The following is an 18,468-nucleotide window of genomic DNA, read 5'->3' on the forward strand; positions in this document are numbered from 1 at the left end:
CCTTTTTCCAGAATTCTGTAGGTTCTTTAAAGTACTTTATTGTGAACTGTAATCTGACCATCCCGTTTTTGTGGCAAACTATTGGTTTGCATCTTGCAGTGTGACCACTATATTTTTGTTCATGAAGTCCTCTGTGGGTTGTAATCACTGATAAATACGCATATTTGCCTCCTGAAGACTGCATCTGAGCTGTCGGACAGGTGTTTGGGACTTTTTCTTTACTACAGTGAGCAGTCTTGGCCTACCACTCGCTTTGTGATTACTGAGCTCACCAGACAATTCTTTCTTCTTAATGATATTTCAGACAGCTGATTTAGGTAATCCTAATATTTTACTGATGTCTCTAATGGTTTTATTCTTGTTTTTAGCCTCATAATGGCTTCATTTACTTTCATTGATTTTCTTGTCCTGATGTTGTACAATGACAATTACAGACTCCAAAGGGAAGAAGCAGGCCTAGGTGTCTGATGCCTGCACTAATCCATATTACTAACCGAAGGTTGTAAACCGGATGGTCCACGGGTGCACGGTCACGGACGTAGGATACATTGAAGCGCACGCGCACTGCGACTCAGCTCCCTGCCCCAGGGTCAAACCCAGCGCGCACGCGCACTGCGACTGAAGACGACACAGGCTATAAGTCATAAAGTTTACAACCGCTGGCTGAGATAATATGGAATCCCCAGCGCTGCCCGAGAGAAAGACGAGACAGGCTATACAGTGCATCCGGAAAGTATTCACAGCGCATCACTTTTTCCACATTTTGTTATGTTACAGCCTTATTCCAAAATGGATTAAATTCATTTTTTTCCTCAGAATTCTACACACAACACCCCATAATGACAATGTGAAAAAAGTTTTCTTGAGGTTTTTGCAAATTTATTAAAAATAAAAAAATTGAGAAAGCACATGTACATAAGTATTCACAGCCTTTGCCATGAAGCTCAAAATTGAGCCCAGGTGCATCCTGTTTCCCCTGATCATCCTCAAGATGTTTCTGCAGCTTAATTAGAGTCCACCTGTGGTAAATTCAGTTGACTGGACATGATTTGGAAAGGCACACACCTGTCTATAGAAGGTCCCACAGTAGACAGTTCATGTCAGAGCACAAACCAAACATGAAGTCAAAGGAATTGTCTGCAGACCTCCGAGACAGGATTGTCTCGAGGCACAAATCTGAGGAAGGTTACAGAAAAATTTCTGCTGCTTTGAAGGTCCCAATGAGCACAGTGGCCTCCATCATCCGTAAGTGGAAGAAGTTCGAAACCACCAGGACTCTTCCTAGAGCTGGCCGGACATCTAAACCGAGCAATCGGGGGAGAAGGGCCTTAGTCAGGGAGGTGACCAAGAACCCGGTGGTCACTCTGTCAGAGCTCCAGAGGTCCTCTGTGGAGAGAGGAGAACCGTCTAGAAGGACAACCATCTCTGCAGCAATCCACCAATCAGGCCTGCATAGTAGAGTGGCCAGACGGAAGCCACTCCTTAGTAAAAGGCACATGGCAGCCTGCCTGGAGTTTGCCAAAAGGCACCTGAAGGACTCTCAGACCATGAGAAAGAAAATTCTGTGGTCTGATGAGACAAAGATTGAACTCTTTGGTGTGAATGCCAGGCGTCACGTTTGGAGAAACCAGGTACCGCTCATCACCAGGCCAATACCATCCCTACAGTGAAGCATGGTGGTGGCAGCATCATGCTGTGGGGATGTTTTTCAGCGGCAGGGACTGGGAGACTAGTCAGGATAAAGGGAAAGATGACTGCAGCAATGTACAGAGACATCCTGGATGGAAACCTGCTCCAGAGCGGTCTTGACCTCAGACTGGGGCGACGGTTCATCTTTCAGCAGGACAACGACCCTAAGCACACAGCCAAGACATCAAAGGAGTGACTTCAGGACAACTCTGTGAATGTCCTTGAGTGGCCCAGCCAGAGCCCAGACTTGAATCCGATTGAACATCTCTGGAGAGATCTTAAAATGGCTATGCACCGACGCTTCCCATCCAACCTGATGGAGCTTGAGAGGTGCTGCAAAGAGGAATGGGTCGAAACTGGCCAAGGATAGGTGTGCCAAGCTTGTGGCATCATATTCAACAAGACTTGAGGCTGTAATTGCTGCCAAAGGTGCATCGACAAAGTATTGAGCAAAGGCTGTGAATACTTATGTACATGGGATTTCTCAGTTTTTTTATTTTTAATAAATTTGCAAAAATCTCAAGTAAACTTTTTTCACGTTGTCATTATGGGGTGTTATGTGTAGAATTCTGAGGAAAAAAATGAATTTAATCCATTTTGGAATAAGGCTGTAACATAACAAAATGTGGAAAAATTGATGCGCTGTGAATACTTTCCGGATGCACTGTAAGTAATAAACTTTAACAGGTCCTTTACTAAGATCATTCTCCAGAGTACATGTTACACAGCTCCCCCCGCTGCCCGAGATACTACAGAAAACCCAAAGGTCCAGACTACACAGCATATTTGAATCACATTACAGTAATACATTAACAGTACAGCCACAGAAAACACAGAAACGAGACCAGATGGATAAAAACAATAAACGAACGCTCCGTATTAAAAGTAAGTGCAATATAATTCCTAACAATTAACGATGTATAGCTAACGACACAGCCACAGAAAAAACAAAAACGAGACCAGATGGATCTATATTACTAGCCAAAAGATGTAGATAAAAACAATAAACAAACACTCCTACCACGCGCTTCAGAAACACCACAAGCAAACAAGTCACGGCTCCAAACAAAAACAGCTCAACTAACGGAAATACAAAAACGAGCCCGTATGGATAAATACAATGAACGAAGGCGCCTACAACGCGCTTCTAAAACAGCACAAGCAAAGGACTCACGCCTCCAAAAAGAAACAGTTCAACTAACGGAAATACAAAAACGAGCCCGCATGGATAAATGCAATGAACGCAGGCGCCTACAACACGCTTCTGAAACACCACAAGCAAAGTATATATGCATTTAATTAAATCCATACCTTCCCAAAACCCTCCCACCCTCCATCATTTTTCATCCCTCCAACGATTAAATGGAACACAGAGTGACTGCCATTCGTTCATTTGCGATTCGTTAGAGAATCGGGGGTTTACTGGTGGAACAATGAAACACACTTGAGTAAACACACTATGGCCGCAATTGTCATTAGCCCTGAAATGGGGGCCATGTATTAAAAGTGTTGTAATTTCTACCTGGTGTGACCAAAATGTATGCAAATACCCTTAAATGAAACTCTGTAATGTGTACTTTAATCACGTCTGAATTGTTTGATTTGTAATTTAAATGGTGGAGCAGAAGGGCCAATCAAGGAAAAATGTGTCTTTGGCCGAATCATTATGGAGTTACCTTTTCTCACAAATAACTTACCATACTCCTGTAGCAGCGTGCTCTGCCTGTGCCTATAAAATTAATGGCATCAATAATTTATTAATTATGTAGCCTGACCCAAAGTTCTTTTTGGCATTACGCCTAACCTGTAATATTTAATTAGAGACTGAAAGTCTGTGCTTGTGATTTCTTGGTTTGGTTTTTTTTCCACTTGTATGCTGCCAGTCCATTTTGCGGATTGTTTTAACCACTCTATGGTGGTTTGGGGCGGCGGTTTAAGAACTTTGCCCTTTTATTGCAGCGAGTTAGTTCATGGGTTGCTGTTGCTGAGGGAATTCTGTCTCCGTGAACATCTGGCGCTCCATCCATTTATATCTATACGCTCCTGGTTACCTAGTCCACTGTCGCGCTGCTCACCTTGGCTCAGAATTAGTACTGTCTGCAATACTTTCCTAGCTACCTGAGCTGACTGAATGCCAGGATCTTGCACAAGACTCGCCGATGTGCACATACCAAGTCTATGGACTTGAAAAGCGCTTTCGATTGCACGTAGACAAGTGCTTTCTACCGAGCCCGTTTCTCCCATCACTCTGCGTTGGCTGGTTTCTGCAGAAGGTTTCGCCCACTTTGATAATCCGTGGATACCTCGGCAACGTGTCTCTCTGAGGTCCAATCCACGTTGCCATATTTAGTTAAACTTGAAAATGTGTCAAAAATGGCCTACAGTAAATGATGGGGTCTCTAGACTGATTGTCTGGAATTAGCGAAATAAAGAAGGAATACTTTAGGATTATAAAATAAATGATAAAATTGAAAAATTTTACGGAATCCGAGATAGGACGTGCACTATCGTACAGTTGTGTACCATCTAGGCAGGATTGTTCACAAAAGTCGTTTGCGTGCTTTTTGATCCAATCGCCTTTCCTTAACAGTGTAGAGGCGTGTTCTTACACCTAATCACGGACGTCTTGCCGGTTTTCACTTGGATGATTTTACATTTGTATACAAGCCTCAGTTTGAAAAAGGAAAAGTGAAACTTTTTTTTTTTTTTTTATTCTCGACCTTTATATCGTTACTTGAAGCGCGTCTGAATTGAAGATGTAACAAGGGTTTTAGAAGATTTGCAAAAATAATTAAATTCTATCTTTGAGAATTCATAGATTAATAATCTTAATCCATTATTGACGAGCACAGTCTGGTTAAATGGCTTCAATTAGATGTCTACATTTAAGTAACTACATTTATTCATAGTTAACAGTCGTTTATAATACAGAGAACGTTATACAATCCAATGTTTTTATTGTTCAGTTTTTTATTCTTCGTTCCTGCATACTTTTCGAGTTAATACGAGTCAAAATGCTTAGTAAAATACAGCCAATCGCTAGGGTTATCTGCCAAAATATAACTGGACGTTTTATCCATAACCCATCAGCAAGGAGAACAATGAAGAGTGGTATCCGGTTCTCCAAAACTGCCAAGGTAAGTACACTGACAAGTCCTTTTGTCAAGTCATTTAATGTTGTAATGTATTGTCGTTTCATATTTTTTATTCCAATAATTTCGTTTCTATTTAGTACTATTACATGTTCACATAGGTAATCAAAAAATCGTAGCAGCAGCAGTAGTACTGGCATGCGTGTCGTGCATTGCATAGTGAAATGCTGATAATGCTTTTAGAGTGTGCATTGTTGACCTCGCATCGTGGATTGATGACTTTAAACTTCGAACTTCTGATGTGAGCGAGTTCAGTCCTTCAGTGCAGCGCAATGTTGGCCTAATAATCCCTTCTGTCACATCTCAGTAAAAGCAGCATATTCTGCACCATCCAATGCAGAATATTATTTGTGGAACTGATAAAGGCTTCCCCGATAAGCTCGTTTTTCACACTTGCAGTTATCAAACATTGCTTTAACAAGCTGGCCTATAGCTTCAAATCCTGTTTGTTGTGCAGTGAAAATACGAGGGTAGTTCAAAAAGTTTCCCCACTTTTTTTGACTCTATAATTTCAAAAACATATTACATCACTTTTCCACATACTGTAGTCACTTTCATTTGCGATGCAATTTTCCCAGCGTCGTACCAATTTTTTAATGCCCAATTATAATTCCTCCCGCCATCACCGTTTCCAACAAAAAAATAAAAGTGCGGAAACGTCCCTTGTACAAGGTCCAGCCAGTCCATCATACGCTGTTAATCTTATGTTTAAAAAAACTATTTTTTAAGAATATCTCGTCATCTGGATGTTCCAGTTGTTGAGCAGTGCAGTAGTCACAAATGAAGAGCCTTCTTACACAACACTGATTATTTTCTTTATTAATCTAATTTATTTCCTTACCAACCATACAATGTGCACTTCGGAACAGGTCATCCTCCTGAAGCTGAGCATGTTCGGGCCCACCCAGTACCATCTAGGGCAGTGGTACCTAAACTCGATCCTGGGGACCCACTGTGGCTGCAGGTTTTTGTTCCCACCAGATTCAAAATCTGTGATAATAATCAATAACAACGGATCTCATTTAATTAGCTTGTCTTTTTTATTCTTCTGCATTTAGGAAAACAACATTATGGTTTTTAAATTTATAAGACATTTAGAAATATTTCTATTTTATTTCTAAAGCTATAAATGCTTAACCCTCTTTGTTGTTTTCCTATTATTTCCCCTTTTTCTGTGTAGTTTGCACCCTTCATTTGACCCTAATAGTGACAATTAACAACCAACGCAGCAGACACCCCGATGACGAAAGCAGCAACGACATCAGTGTCAGACCCGCTAATTTGTAAATAATCAATTAAATAACCAGAACACCTGGAAAAGCAGAATGAAAATTAGGTTGAAAATACTGTTAACGACTTAAACCCCCCCCCCCCCCCGACATATTCCCCATATAACTGCTTATTAAATTTTAATAAAAATCTACCAAACTTAGTTTGTAATTTCTACATTGACTCCAAAACACAGCAACTGGGAAATAATGGCTCACTTAATTAGGCTAACAATCCAATGAAAAACAGAAGTTGGTTGGAACAAAAACCTGCAGCCACAGTGGGTCCCCAGGATCAAATTTTGGATCCACTGATCTAGGGAAAACTAGGTTTATTCTTGGAAGAAGTGTTGGTGATACCAGCAGGGGACATTTTCCCTGTGCCTTGTTTGTGAATTCCAATGCCCCAGTGTAGAGACAGGAACACTGTGCTGTAAATATGGTGTCATCTTTCGAATGAGGAAACCGAGGTTCTGACTCTATGCTGTCATTAAAGATCCTTGGGCATCTTTCGAAAACAGTAAGATTTATCCTAATATCCTGGCTAAGAATAATGCAGTACAGCTCCATCATACCTCATCCATCCTGGCCTCTTAATCATCTTGTGTTTCTGTTTGGCTATCTTTCTCTCCCCTTCACCATCTAATAGCTAATTTGTGCTGAGTGTCCTGGCACAATAATAGATGTTGTCTCATCATTCAGGTGGGTGCTGTACACATTGTATATGGTTGAAGTGGTTCCCATCTTTCTATATAACGCGCTTTGAGTAGCAAGAAAGAGCTATATAAATCTAATTGATTATTATTTATTATTATTACCATTTTAAATAATACTATGCTGTGACTTTAGCAAGAACAACTTAGTGTGTCTAAAGCCAAGTGGTTGTTGGGCCTGGCTTCAAAAAAAAAAACATCTGAAATTACCAACAAAATTTGAAAGTAGCTGCATTTCTAATTGGTATCAGGTGAGTTTTGGCCTTCTTCAAAACAGACATACAAACATTAAAGGTTTACTGACAGAGATCTTGTTATATTGAATTTGAATGAACTGCAGCTTATGGGGATACTTTGGTCAGTGCACTGAAATTACTGTGTTCAGAATTAACTGACTAAACTGTGTCAAACTCCACACAGAGTCATAGCAAGGTTTGGGGCAGCCACCCGTATATTTGGTATCCTGGCTACAAAGTCGCAAAATGTTATACAGCACTGATGTGCAGAAAACAGAGTCCAAAACAGAACTGAGGAAATAAGGAAAAGGTGGAGGCTTTTAAAGGGGAAGACAGGAAGTGAATTAGAGGGGTCGGGCTCATAAGGGTCTTCAGCTATAGGCTCGAGGCCGGACGTGACATCAAAGGGGCCGGATCCGACAAGGTCTTCCTCCATAGGCTCAGACCCGGAAGTGACATCAACAGGGCCAGCTGGAATCTTCCATGGATTGTCTGCAGGAAAGCGAGAAAAAGAGTCTGTGCACTCTGCCATATCCCGGTCTGACTCGGTATTGCCCCTACTCAAGCCCTTTAGCTGCCTCCCATGCACACGTGTGTGACAACTGAAACAAAACCATTAAAACAATGACAATCTGGAATGTTGCTGCAGCAGTGAGAACTGTATGTATTGTTGGAGTTTCAAAAGACAGCAAGGGAAACAGCCATAGTGCATTATTCTGGGCTTGATTAAAGTGCCAGAGATACTATTGATTATCATCTTGAAATGGATTACACCCATGGTTCCAATGCAGGGGCTGAGTAGCAGACCACGAACATATATTGCCCGCCTGATGTGTTCCCAAGATAAACAGATAATGCTAACAGCACACACATTTTGTTCAAGTCAGCAAACAAAATAGCAACATTCAACTTCAATAAAGTAAGCATAGAGAGGCTGAAATGTATTACTGAATACTGTATCTTGCCTGAGTTTAATGCTTAAAGAGTTAACATATTGTGAAAACCCACAGTTTGTGGCTTTTTCCTTGACCTTACATTAGAATATCATGCTGTTGTATCTGTAGGTATGTTTATTTTTATATGAATGTTTTATAAATTTTGTGGAATAGTAGTATAAGTGCATCAAACAATCTTTTTTAGTTTGATATGTTTGTCAAGATGTCCATTATGTGCCAACATTGTCCTATTCTTGATAAGTGTGAATTGTACATTAATCCTTGAATAATAATTTACAGTTTGCAGAAATGCTGACATAACATTCTTGCAGTCTCTCTGGGGAATTGCAAATTTATGTCAATTTGAGGAGATGAGAATTCAGTCTGGTATACATGTATATGCTGCACAAAAGCCTCCTAATGCCACTCACAGCTCACTTTTGAAATAATAATTTTGATACAGTCTGCCAGCTAACTGCAAGTGTGGTGGGCAGTTTATAGAGAAATGTTAATTATACAGTATTCTGTGAAGTTTTAATATACCAGTATATTTTTCATCTCATGGCACACACAAACTAATTACTAAAGTTTTGTGGTATACCAAATAATCTATTTTTTGACAATTTGACAAAAAAATTTTATTATTTTGAATGATGTACAAAAATAAAATATAATTATCTAACATTTTTGTTCCAAAGTGGCTTTTTAAAAATCTTTTTGAAACTGTTTGTTTATGATACTTTGTAATAAAAAAAATAATATTCAAAATTATCAGGTGCCTTTACTTGTATTGTGAGCAGGCTACACAGTGGTAGTGCAACTGCTTTGCAGTAAGGTGATCACAGATTTGCATCCTGGGTCCTCCTTGCATGCTTTTTGCAAAGCGCTTTGAGTACTTAGAAAAGATCTATATAAATGTAAAGAATTATTATTATAATACATATGTATGCATGATCAAATTCAGCCTCAGCGTAGTAGGAGATAAATAGGGACACTAGATGTGTTTGACAATAAGACACGTTCATTGGAATAATTACACCGCACAGTGTACATGCAACATAAACATAATGTGTATATTATTGAAGTAAATGATCGTTATATAAATTGATTATACAAAATAATTTTTAGTATACAATTAACAAGTTGAGACATGTAAACTAGCTGTAAGTGCATGAAATTATGCATATATTGCTTTATATATAGTTTGTATATACAGGTGCTGGTCATAAAATTAGAATATCATGACAAAGTTGATTTATTTCAGTAATTCCATTCAAAAAGTGAAACTTGTATATTAGATTCATTCATTACACACAGACTGATGTATTTCAAATGTTTATTTCTTTTAATGTTGATGATTATAACTGACAACTAATGAAAGTCCCAAATTCAGTACTTGGATGGGAGACCATCTAGGGAAAACTAGGGTTGCTACTGAAAGAGGTGTTGATGAGGCCAGCAAGGGACGCTTACCCCATGCCTTGTGCTAGGATCCCAATACCCCTGTTCAGTGACAGGGACAATGTACTGTGAGTATGGCTACATCTTTTGGATAAGATCTTAAACCAAGCTCTTACACTCTGATGTCATTCAAGATCACTGGGCATCTTTTTAAAAGGTTTATTGTGATGTCCTGGCTAAATTGCCCATCATAGCCTTGTCCATTATGTCATCCTAATCATCCCCTTTCTCTAATTGACCTTTTATAAGGCAACATTCACTTTGTACCCTTGTGACGCTCCTTGGCTCCAAAAATAACTGAAAAGTACATGCGTTTTGCTGCTCATTACTATAGATGGAATACATTCTTCTCCAACCATCACTGTAATAGTTAGTTCAATTGGCCCGGCATTACACCCATTAACCATCTGCTAGTGTACTGCTGTGACTCACACCAGGAAGCATAACAGTTTGCAAATTTATAGTTCAGTGAACTGTTGGTGGTCAGCGCAACAATCTCTGGCTTTGAAGCAGTCATCTTACAGCAGGAGCTAATAGAAGAACTCCTTCTGGGCCAGTCATTGCAGGTTTGTGATTGGCCACTGGCAGTTCATCACAGTGCAGTCTTGAAATAGATACGCTTGTTGTGTGAGTCAATGGCGAATGCACGTGGCGACAAGTGCGGTGCACAGGGGGAGGTGTAATGGCAGTATTGCACTTTAAAGGTGTGGGCTGAGCTCAGTTGATATCACCAGGAAGCACTTCACTCACAGTGTTCAGAAGCATTTTCTGCCGGACTGCGACAAGGAGTTCTCATATTAGCTCTTGCTATAAGTAATTATTTTAAAGTTTTTTTTTTTATTCCCAGAAAAAACATAGTGCCAAAAATGCTACAAATAATACATATAATAACTGAACTGAATATAAACAATAAGAGCAAAGCTTAATCTCCTTTCCTAGTCTAGGATATAAACAAATGTTTTTTTTAGGAACACAAGGATATCTGCATTTTCAGGTAGCAACTCTGACCTTTGGGCATTCACAATATCTCCTGCAGTCAAAAAAACACATTCACTAGGAACAGAGATTGCTGGAGTTGAGAGGTATGTTTTGGCCGATGGGGAAATCAGTGGGTACTTTGGAGAATTTTCTCTCCACCATTCAGTGGATGGCATGTGAATGCAACAGGGTACTCTTTTCTGTATGTGTCAATTTCTTGAGGGCAGTGCCATTGATTCAGTGAAGTAATCTCCAAACAGATCTTCCAGAGCTGACTTTTAGGGAGGTGGTTGTTCCAGCTCAGCACCATGTCGTTCTGCTACCCTATCTCCTGTTCACTCTGTTTTCTGGATCTACAAATAGCAATAGTTGCCAGTTTCTTTAATATAAAAAATGACTAATTGCAATTAAATTTTAATATCTTTAAATATTAAAGAGTAGGGAGTTGTACCGTGTTTGCTGTTACGGATGCAATGAGAAGTCGAGCTAAATGACACATTTTATTGGCTAACTAAAAACATCACAATATGCAAGCTTATGAGTCCGCTCAGGCTCCTTCTTCCTCAGAGAAGTCTGAGCTGCCCCAAAAGCTTGCATATTGTAATCTTTTTAGTTAGCCAATGAAAGGTGTAATTTTTGCTTGACTTCTCATAATATCTATAGGTAAACTCTGACTAGTGTGGAACAATTTTTGGTCAGGTTATAAGTCATGATATGTTCAACATTTAATATTTGACAAGCATCAGTTCCATTACATATCAGTATTTGAACTGTCTCTAGTCTGCTTTCTATCTCATATGCTATTGTGAGTAGTACTAGTAGCACTTTATAAAACATACTTTTTATGATGAGCACAGACACAAGCACAAGTACACACGCACCGGGTAAATAAATACTTGGCTATGCTGTAACTGCTTTGCTTTATTCTTCTGCCTGTTGAACACAGAATCGCATTGGTTGAGCTCCAGATGTGGCAGAGTTTTAATTTTTTTTGAATCCATCGCGGTGCTCTCCACACGAAAATCATAGTCCCCACTGTTATCTGCCCGTGAGGTCTTTTAAAATTGCACTCTTTATGCTTGACACAGTGGTTCAGTCTTTCTTGTTTGGTGGCATTCTTTGCTCAATCATGTACTTATGCAGCACAATGAGGGGAAAAGTGGGGATATGTTCATCAAATAGCACTATGGTGGCTGACTTGTGTTTAAGCAGTTGTACAATGTCCTCAGTGTACAAGCTTGCCTGAGTAGCTAAATTCAGTGTATGTGCAAAGCAACTGATGTGACGGCAAAGTCCAGCCTCACTGATTTCTACATCCATGCTATTTGCATTATCAGTAACAACAGTGATGTTGCGATTAGCCCTTTCAAGCTTCCATTCCAAAACAGCCAATTATATATAGCACCTCAGCAATGTTGCATCCAGAGTGGGTTTCAAAAATTTGTCTGAGTTTGAAGCATAAAACTCTACATTTCCCAGTTGCTAGTTAAACCATGGGCTATGATCGTGATATAATTTTGGTTCACCCTAGAGGTCCAGCTGTCTGCCGTTGCTGTGATGTTCTCTGCATTTTTCAGAGATTCCATCACACTCAGCCTCATTGTATAGGGCCGGCAATACAGTGCCTCTAGAATGCATGCGTGAGAGAATGCTGTACTTCGACTCTAGCTTGTTGACAAGCAGCCGAAAACCCTGATTCTCAATGGCTGAAAACGGTCTCATGTCCTTCGCAATTAAAACACCAATACACTTTGTTATTTCTTTGGCCCTTGCATTCGACTGCGGAAGCAGTGCTGCAAATAGAGATGCCTGGCCTTTAGACAATTTCTTCTTTGCAGGTGGCAACTTGTATTTGTTACTGTGAATGTGTTGTACTTGGTTGAACACATGCATAGTGTTTGCTATTAACGTATGTCAAACCTCTCTTGCAGTGCTTGCAAATGGTCTTCGTCTTGTCAACTATTTTCCCGCTGTTTTCTCTTTTAAACGTTAATACAAAATACTGCCAGACAACACACTTAAAAGACAACAGAACATCCTCAATTTCTACTTTGCCTGACTCCATTATTAGTTAGACTATTCCGTGCTTAACCACAGGCACTCGGACTAAGGCCAGGGCTTGTTAATGCATGTATGACATTGACTGCACCCTCTATTGTTAAAAAAGAACATTTAAGACGAAGAGAGAATGCATTACATTTTATTAGTGTTTAGAGAAACAGATTCCACGTCATTCAGATAAAAATCTATATACAGTATCCACTAAGCATATCATCATTTTTTATTTGCAAAATTTGTGGCATGATATATTCCTAGTTTTTATACATCAAGTAGATCAGTAATACAGAAAGGCAGAATATATGGGCTATGCTTGATATTTGACATTTCTCCATTGTGATACAGCACATATACTAATATAACATTTTATTGGGAATCCACAAATGTCATGCTTTTTCATGAGAACTGAAATGTCTTGGTATAGTAAACCAATCTATAATAAAATAATAATTATATTAAAGCGAATATGGCAATTGTGTTGGAGCTGAGAGGCTTGGACAAATAGGGTTAAGGCCATTTTTTGGAATTTTTGGTTTTATTTGGGTTTCCCTACAGATAACAATGTTTAAAAAGCCACTTCTTTTCAAGGAGTAAAGCATTAAAATGCTTATGAAAAGAAGCACACAAGACTTTAGTTGGGTAGTAATATAAAAGCCCACAGTTTAGTGAAACTTACTGCTGAATTGATTCGATGGCAAACCTGCTGGTGTTGCTTCGTTTTTTCCCTTTACGTTTTCTTTGTGTTGTTTTAGTTATTTTATCATCACTTATAATAATGAAGTGAAATATTCTTTAAATTGGGTGCTGTTGTTCACTATCCCATGCATAGGTGACATACAGTTAAACTTTCAGGAAGTATAGTGATGGCAAACCCCTCTGTGAAGTAAGTTTAAATAAGTTAAAAAAATTTCACTTGCACAATCGTAATTGGACAGTAAATTGTGTAGCTGATGTCATAACCAGAATAGCTTTGTTTTTTTTTCCAATGAAATGAAGTTCTGATAATTTTTCTGTTTTTTTCAGTGTATAGTTTTACTGTATTAGAACAAAGACTTTTTGTAATGTTTTGAGTTTCATATTAAATTGTTAAATTTAATGATTTTAATTTTTAAAGATCTTATAACTATTTTGATTCAGACATCTGAAAAATGTTGTATTAATGTTTTACAGTTTAAGCAATTGGTAAGAGAAATAGTTTTTTCTATTATTTTTTGCAGGAATTGCCAAAGGTGGTTGCATCAAAAGATTACAGTGAACCTAATTCCAGCTGGTCTCAGGAAATGATGAAACTATACGAGCAGTACATTGAGAAGACGAAAGATGGCTCTTGGAAGAAATTGCCAAGTTATAACCGATTTCTTGTATTAAATGAAGGTAATGGTTCAATATGCGATATTTGATAACATATTTGGGCCTGGAAACCTCTTCCCTTAGTAAAATTTTGACATTCTCAAACTCATTACTAGTAAAGTTATGGTTAGAGTCCCCCTAATTATACATAATAATGCTTGTATCACAGGTTATTTGTTCATGTATTGCAAAAAAAAAAATCATCCTTTAAAAAAATGCAGATTTCATTCCTGATGGGCTTTTATCAGTCAGACCTGTGATTGTTGCATACATATATTGTACTTTAGAATAGATTAAGTCATTTTTTTTTACCTAAAATTTTCATCTGTAATATTGTGAAATGGATCTTCAGTAAATGGTGCATACAGTATATACAAGTTTTATGGAGTCTAAGATTCAAGAATATGGTCTTTCTTGTAATATTAATTTAAAATTTAATGATAATAATCCTTTTGCCATGCCTTTAATTTTGTTTCAGTTATGCTCTCTTTTTATATACAGATGGGCATTTTATAGACAAATTTCCACCATCTAAAGCAAGACTGTTTACAAGAAACACTGAAGAGGAGGGTTCCATGTTTGAATATGTAGTCTTTGCAAATAAAGTTGAAAAGAAAGCAGTTGGCCTTTTCCAATCCGGAGACCTGCTTGAGGGGCCTTCAGGGTAAGGAATGAGAGCTTTCTTGTGACACAAAGCCTCTCAGTTGTTTTAATGTTGTATGCACTGTATGATATTTCTGTATCGTCTGTGTCTGTATGTAGTAGTAGTTTCTTATGCATGCTGAGCTGTGCCTATTAGATGATATTTCACTTAAATTATATAATTGTTTCCTGAACAAGTTTTTAATCTGAAACTGATCTGACCTGTTACTCTTAACCTTGCAAAGACATTTTTATTTTTTATTTTTTGAAGTTCATGTAATAATAGTTCTAAGTTAGTAAGTATGTTGAAAAGAAAAAAAAGATCCCTAGAACTTGGAAAATTGCAAGTATTTCTTGAAGTCATAAATTTTGAAAAATAATCAAGTACAGTATTACTAAGTCGTAACATCTTTAAGTTAAGCAATTGAGCTGTCAGAATCCACTTAATTCAAATTTATTAAAATAAACAAAGTATGAGAAATCATACCAAGTTTTAGGTTTTCTGTTTGAATAATTAACTGTATTCTGTCTGAAATAGTTTACAAGGTACTATACAAAATAGAAATCAATTCAGTTTACTTAAACAAAACTGTGTACTGGAAGATGTGTGTGATTCGGAAACAGAAACACAATCAGATTTTTTTTTGTGTATAGGTATAGTGACTTGATTATATGAACCAATGGAATGTTTTGTATGATTCTAGCATATTTCAGAAGAAGTGTTTTGTGGTTCACTGTATCACAGGCAGTGAAAAGGTCTGCAGACATTGCCCCTGTAATTAGTTTCTGCTCAAACCCATCTTCAATGTATTTTGTTAGGTTCAAGACTTGACTGCACAAGATCGACTGAGGCAAAAGCCCGCTTGGTCTGGTGACATTTGATCTTCGATGGTCAGGGATATGCATGCCATCCTTTCATATACCTTATATAAGATGCATAACAGTGAAATTGGGTGGTAATTTTTTGCATCTTCTGAGTTTTTTTCAGGTTTCAGTAGTGCCACAACTTTTGCTCTTCTCGAGGTCTTCGGGATGCAGTATGATGCGGCACAGATGTTAAACAATGAGAGAAGCCACTCTTTAGTTTTATCACCAAAGTGCTATATGATCTCTGTTGTAATCCCATCTAATCCAGCAGCTCTACCAGGCTTCAGATGTTTTAAAGCGTCATTCAATTCTTCTATGACAAATGGGTCAAAGTGGTTGTCACTGGTGTTCATAACTCGATCCATGTCTTTTTTCATTTTCTTGAGATGACCTTTTTCCTTACTTGGTGGCTTCCCATTGAGTAACAACTGGTGTGCAACCTCATTAGGTGTTACAGCTGCCGTGCGTTTCGGAGGTTTCTTATCAGAGTTTAGTTCCAAATTGTAGCCCAGGCCTTTTTGCTACTACAGTAATCCCTTGCTATATCGCTCTTCGACTTTTGCAGCTTCACTCTATCGCAGATTTTATATGTAAGCATATGTAAATATATATTGCAGATTTTTTGCTGGTTCGCGGATTTCTGCGGACAATGGGTCTTTTAATTTCGGGTACATGCTTCCTCAGTTGGTTTGCCCAGTTGATTTCATACAAGGGACGCTATTGGCAGATGGCTGAGAAGCTACCCAACCAGAGCACGTATTACGTATTAAATAAAACTCCTCAAATATATTGTGAGCACAGGGGCTGTTCGCACCCCTAGAGGATACGGCCGCTCCTCAAAAAACGCTGAAAGATTACCTTCACATTGCTCTCTTCCTTGCTGGGCTTACTTGTGGCTGCTTTGTCAAGCGATATGCTTCCCACACGGTGCTTTGCATACTTAAAAGATCAAACAGCACGTATTGATTTTTGATTGTTTGCTTTTGTCTCTCTCTCTCTCTCTCTCTCTTGCTCTGACATTCTCTGCTCCTGACGGAGGGGGTGTGAGCAGGGGGGCTGTTCGCACCCCTAGACAATACGGACACTCGTCTAAAAATACTGAAAGATTATCTTCACATTGCTCCCTTCTGTGCAGCTGCTTTGTCAAGTGACATGCTTCCTGCATGGTGCTTCGCATACTTAAAAGCTTGAACGGCACGTATTGATTTTTGATTGTTTGTTGTTCTCTGTCTCTCTCACTCTCTCTGACATTCTCTGCTCCTGACGGAGGGGGTGTGAGCAGAGGGGCTGTTCGCACACTGGCCTAGAGGATACGGACGCTCCTCTAAAAAATGCTGAAAGACTACCTTCACATTGCTCTCTTCCTTGCAGCTGCTTTGTCCGGCAATGCTTCGCATACTTAAAAGCCAAACAGCCCTATTGATTTTTGATTGTTTGCTTTTTTCTCTCTTCTCTCTCTGACATTCTCTGCTCCTGACGCGCACTCCTTTGAAGAGGAAGATATGTTTGCATTCTTTTAATTGTGAGACGGAACTGTCATCTCTTTCTTGTAATGGAGCACAGTTTAAACTTTTGAAAAAGAGACAAATGTTTGTTTGCAGTGTTTGAATAAAGTTCCTGTCTCTCTACAACCTCCTGTGTTTCTGTGCAAATCTGTGACCCAAGCATGACAATATAAAAATAACCATATAAACATATGGTTTCTACTTCGCGGATTTTCACCTTTCGCAGTTTAGGGTCTGGAACGCAACCCCCACGATCGAGGAGGGATTACTGTACTAGTCATATTGATGTTCATTATCACTTCCTTCCAACAATCTTTCCTTTCCCCACTTAACAACGTCATTAGGGTTTCCCCAAGCTCTATGTATTCTCAGCAAAGGGGTCCTCATTACAGAGATTACATCCAAGGATATAAAGAGCCTTGCTTTCTTTGCTGAAGCCTAGGATGTACTCTTTCCTACAGCCCCTAGGGATGCTACTTTTATGCTGGAACTCTGCATAACACTGTGGGACGGGTCTGATATTTAAGATATTAGCTTCTAGGCCTGCTGTAAATTTCTCCCAGTTGGCTTTCCGAAAGTTAAACCTTGGTTTAGATTATGTCTCTCTATGTCTTATTATGGGCTTGATGTCAATTGGGCTGAATTGGTGTTGGGATTTAGGTATGGGATTTGTGGTGGGCTTTTTGAAGTTTGGGTAGTGTCTTGATGAGGCAAAAACCATACCCTCATTTCCAGTGAGCACTTTGGAAGGATAGCTTGTCTTTAGCATTGTAGAGAATTGTGAGGTTATTAGCTAGTGTCCATTCTTCCACAGCTTCACCATCTTTATTGGTCTGACTGTATCCCCAGATGGTATTGTGAGCTATGAGGTGAGCTTTTGGTTCAAGCTGGACTGCCTGAGGCCAATTAAATGGGGTTGGAAGTGGCTTGTACACCGAAAAATCTCTGCTCGTCAGGGTGGTGAATTTGCCCTGGACATATATCACACTTCCATGAACCGAGCTTGGGTGGAAGATGACAAGGTCCATTCCTGGTATTGTGGGAGGTTCAGAGGTCTTATGGGTCTCCTGCAGGCATATAACGTCAGCATTGAGTGATTTAAGGAGTTGCGCTTTGTTGGCAGACATGCCTTCATTATTGAAGGTATGTCTGTGAAGATTCTCAGTCATCCAGGTGAAATTATCTGGTAGTTGAGTCATGGCAACTAGACTTCTTTCTTGTTAGGTAGATATATTTTACTTCTCATCCAAGCAGCTTCGTCAGTCTGAGGAATGTTGTTTGAGACCACAATTTTATCCTCCAGGTTAGTTTCACCTGCCCTGATTAGGCTTGTTGAGTAAAACAAAGGAAGGGGGAGGTGTGGGTAGATGTAACCATCACACCTTTTTAACAGCCCCTCCTACCCCCATAGAGTGGGTTGTTAAGAGTGGTTCACCTGGTGGAGGTGTGAATTGGGCCTGATTTTCCTGGGGATGGATGAAAGGGCAGCATGATAATTTAAAAACAGGTTATGCCTAATTCCTCCACCTCTGTTGAGTGAGGGGTTGTTGATTTGCACATGCAAAGCTTCCCTCACCCCTCTCTCAAACCACTTGTCTTCTCTATCCAATATCT

At 39.1% G+C, this 18,468-nt stretch overlaps 1 protein-coding gene across 1 annotated transcript in view; it reads left to right on the forward strand.

Annotated features, from left to right (window-relative positions):
* Positions 1-4,339: 4,339 nt before the first annotated feature.
* Positions 4,340-18,468, forward strand: part of them4 (thioesterase superfamily member 4) — a 46,992-nt gene continuing 32,863 nt past the window's right edge. The window contains exons 1-3 of the mRNA XM_051922262.1: positions 4,340-4,826; positions 13,708-13,864; positions 14,342-14,504. Of these exons, the coding sequence (XP_051778222.1) occupies positions 4,704-4,826; positions 13,708-13,864; positions 14,342-14,504 (443 nt within the window). The 5' untranslated portion in view covers positions 4,340-4,703. The remainder of the gene's footprint in view (positions 4,827-13,707; positions 13,865-14,341; positions 14,505-18,468) is intronic.

The sequence above is a fragment of the Erpetoichthys calabaricus genome, chromosome 2, assembly GCF_900747795.2.
Source record: "Erpetoichthys calabaricus chromosome 2, fErpCal1.3, whole genome shotgun sequence".
In the NCBI taxonomy this organism is placed as follows: Eukaryota; Metazoa; Chordata; class Cladistia; order Polypteriformes; family Polypteridae; genus Erpetoichthys; species Erpetoichthys calabaricus.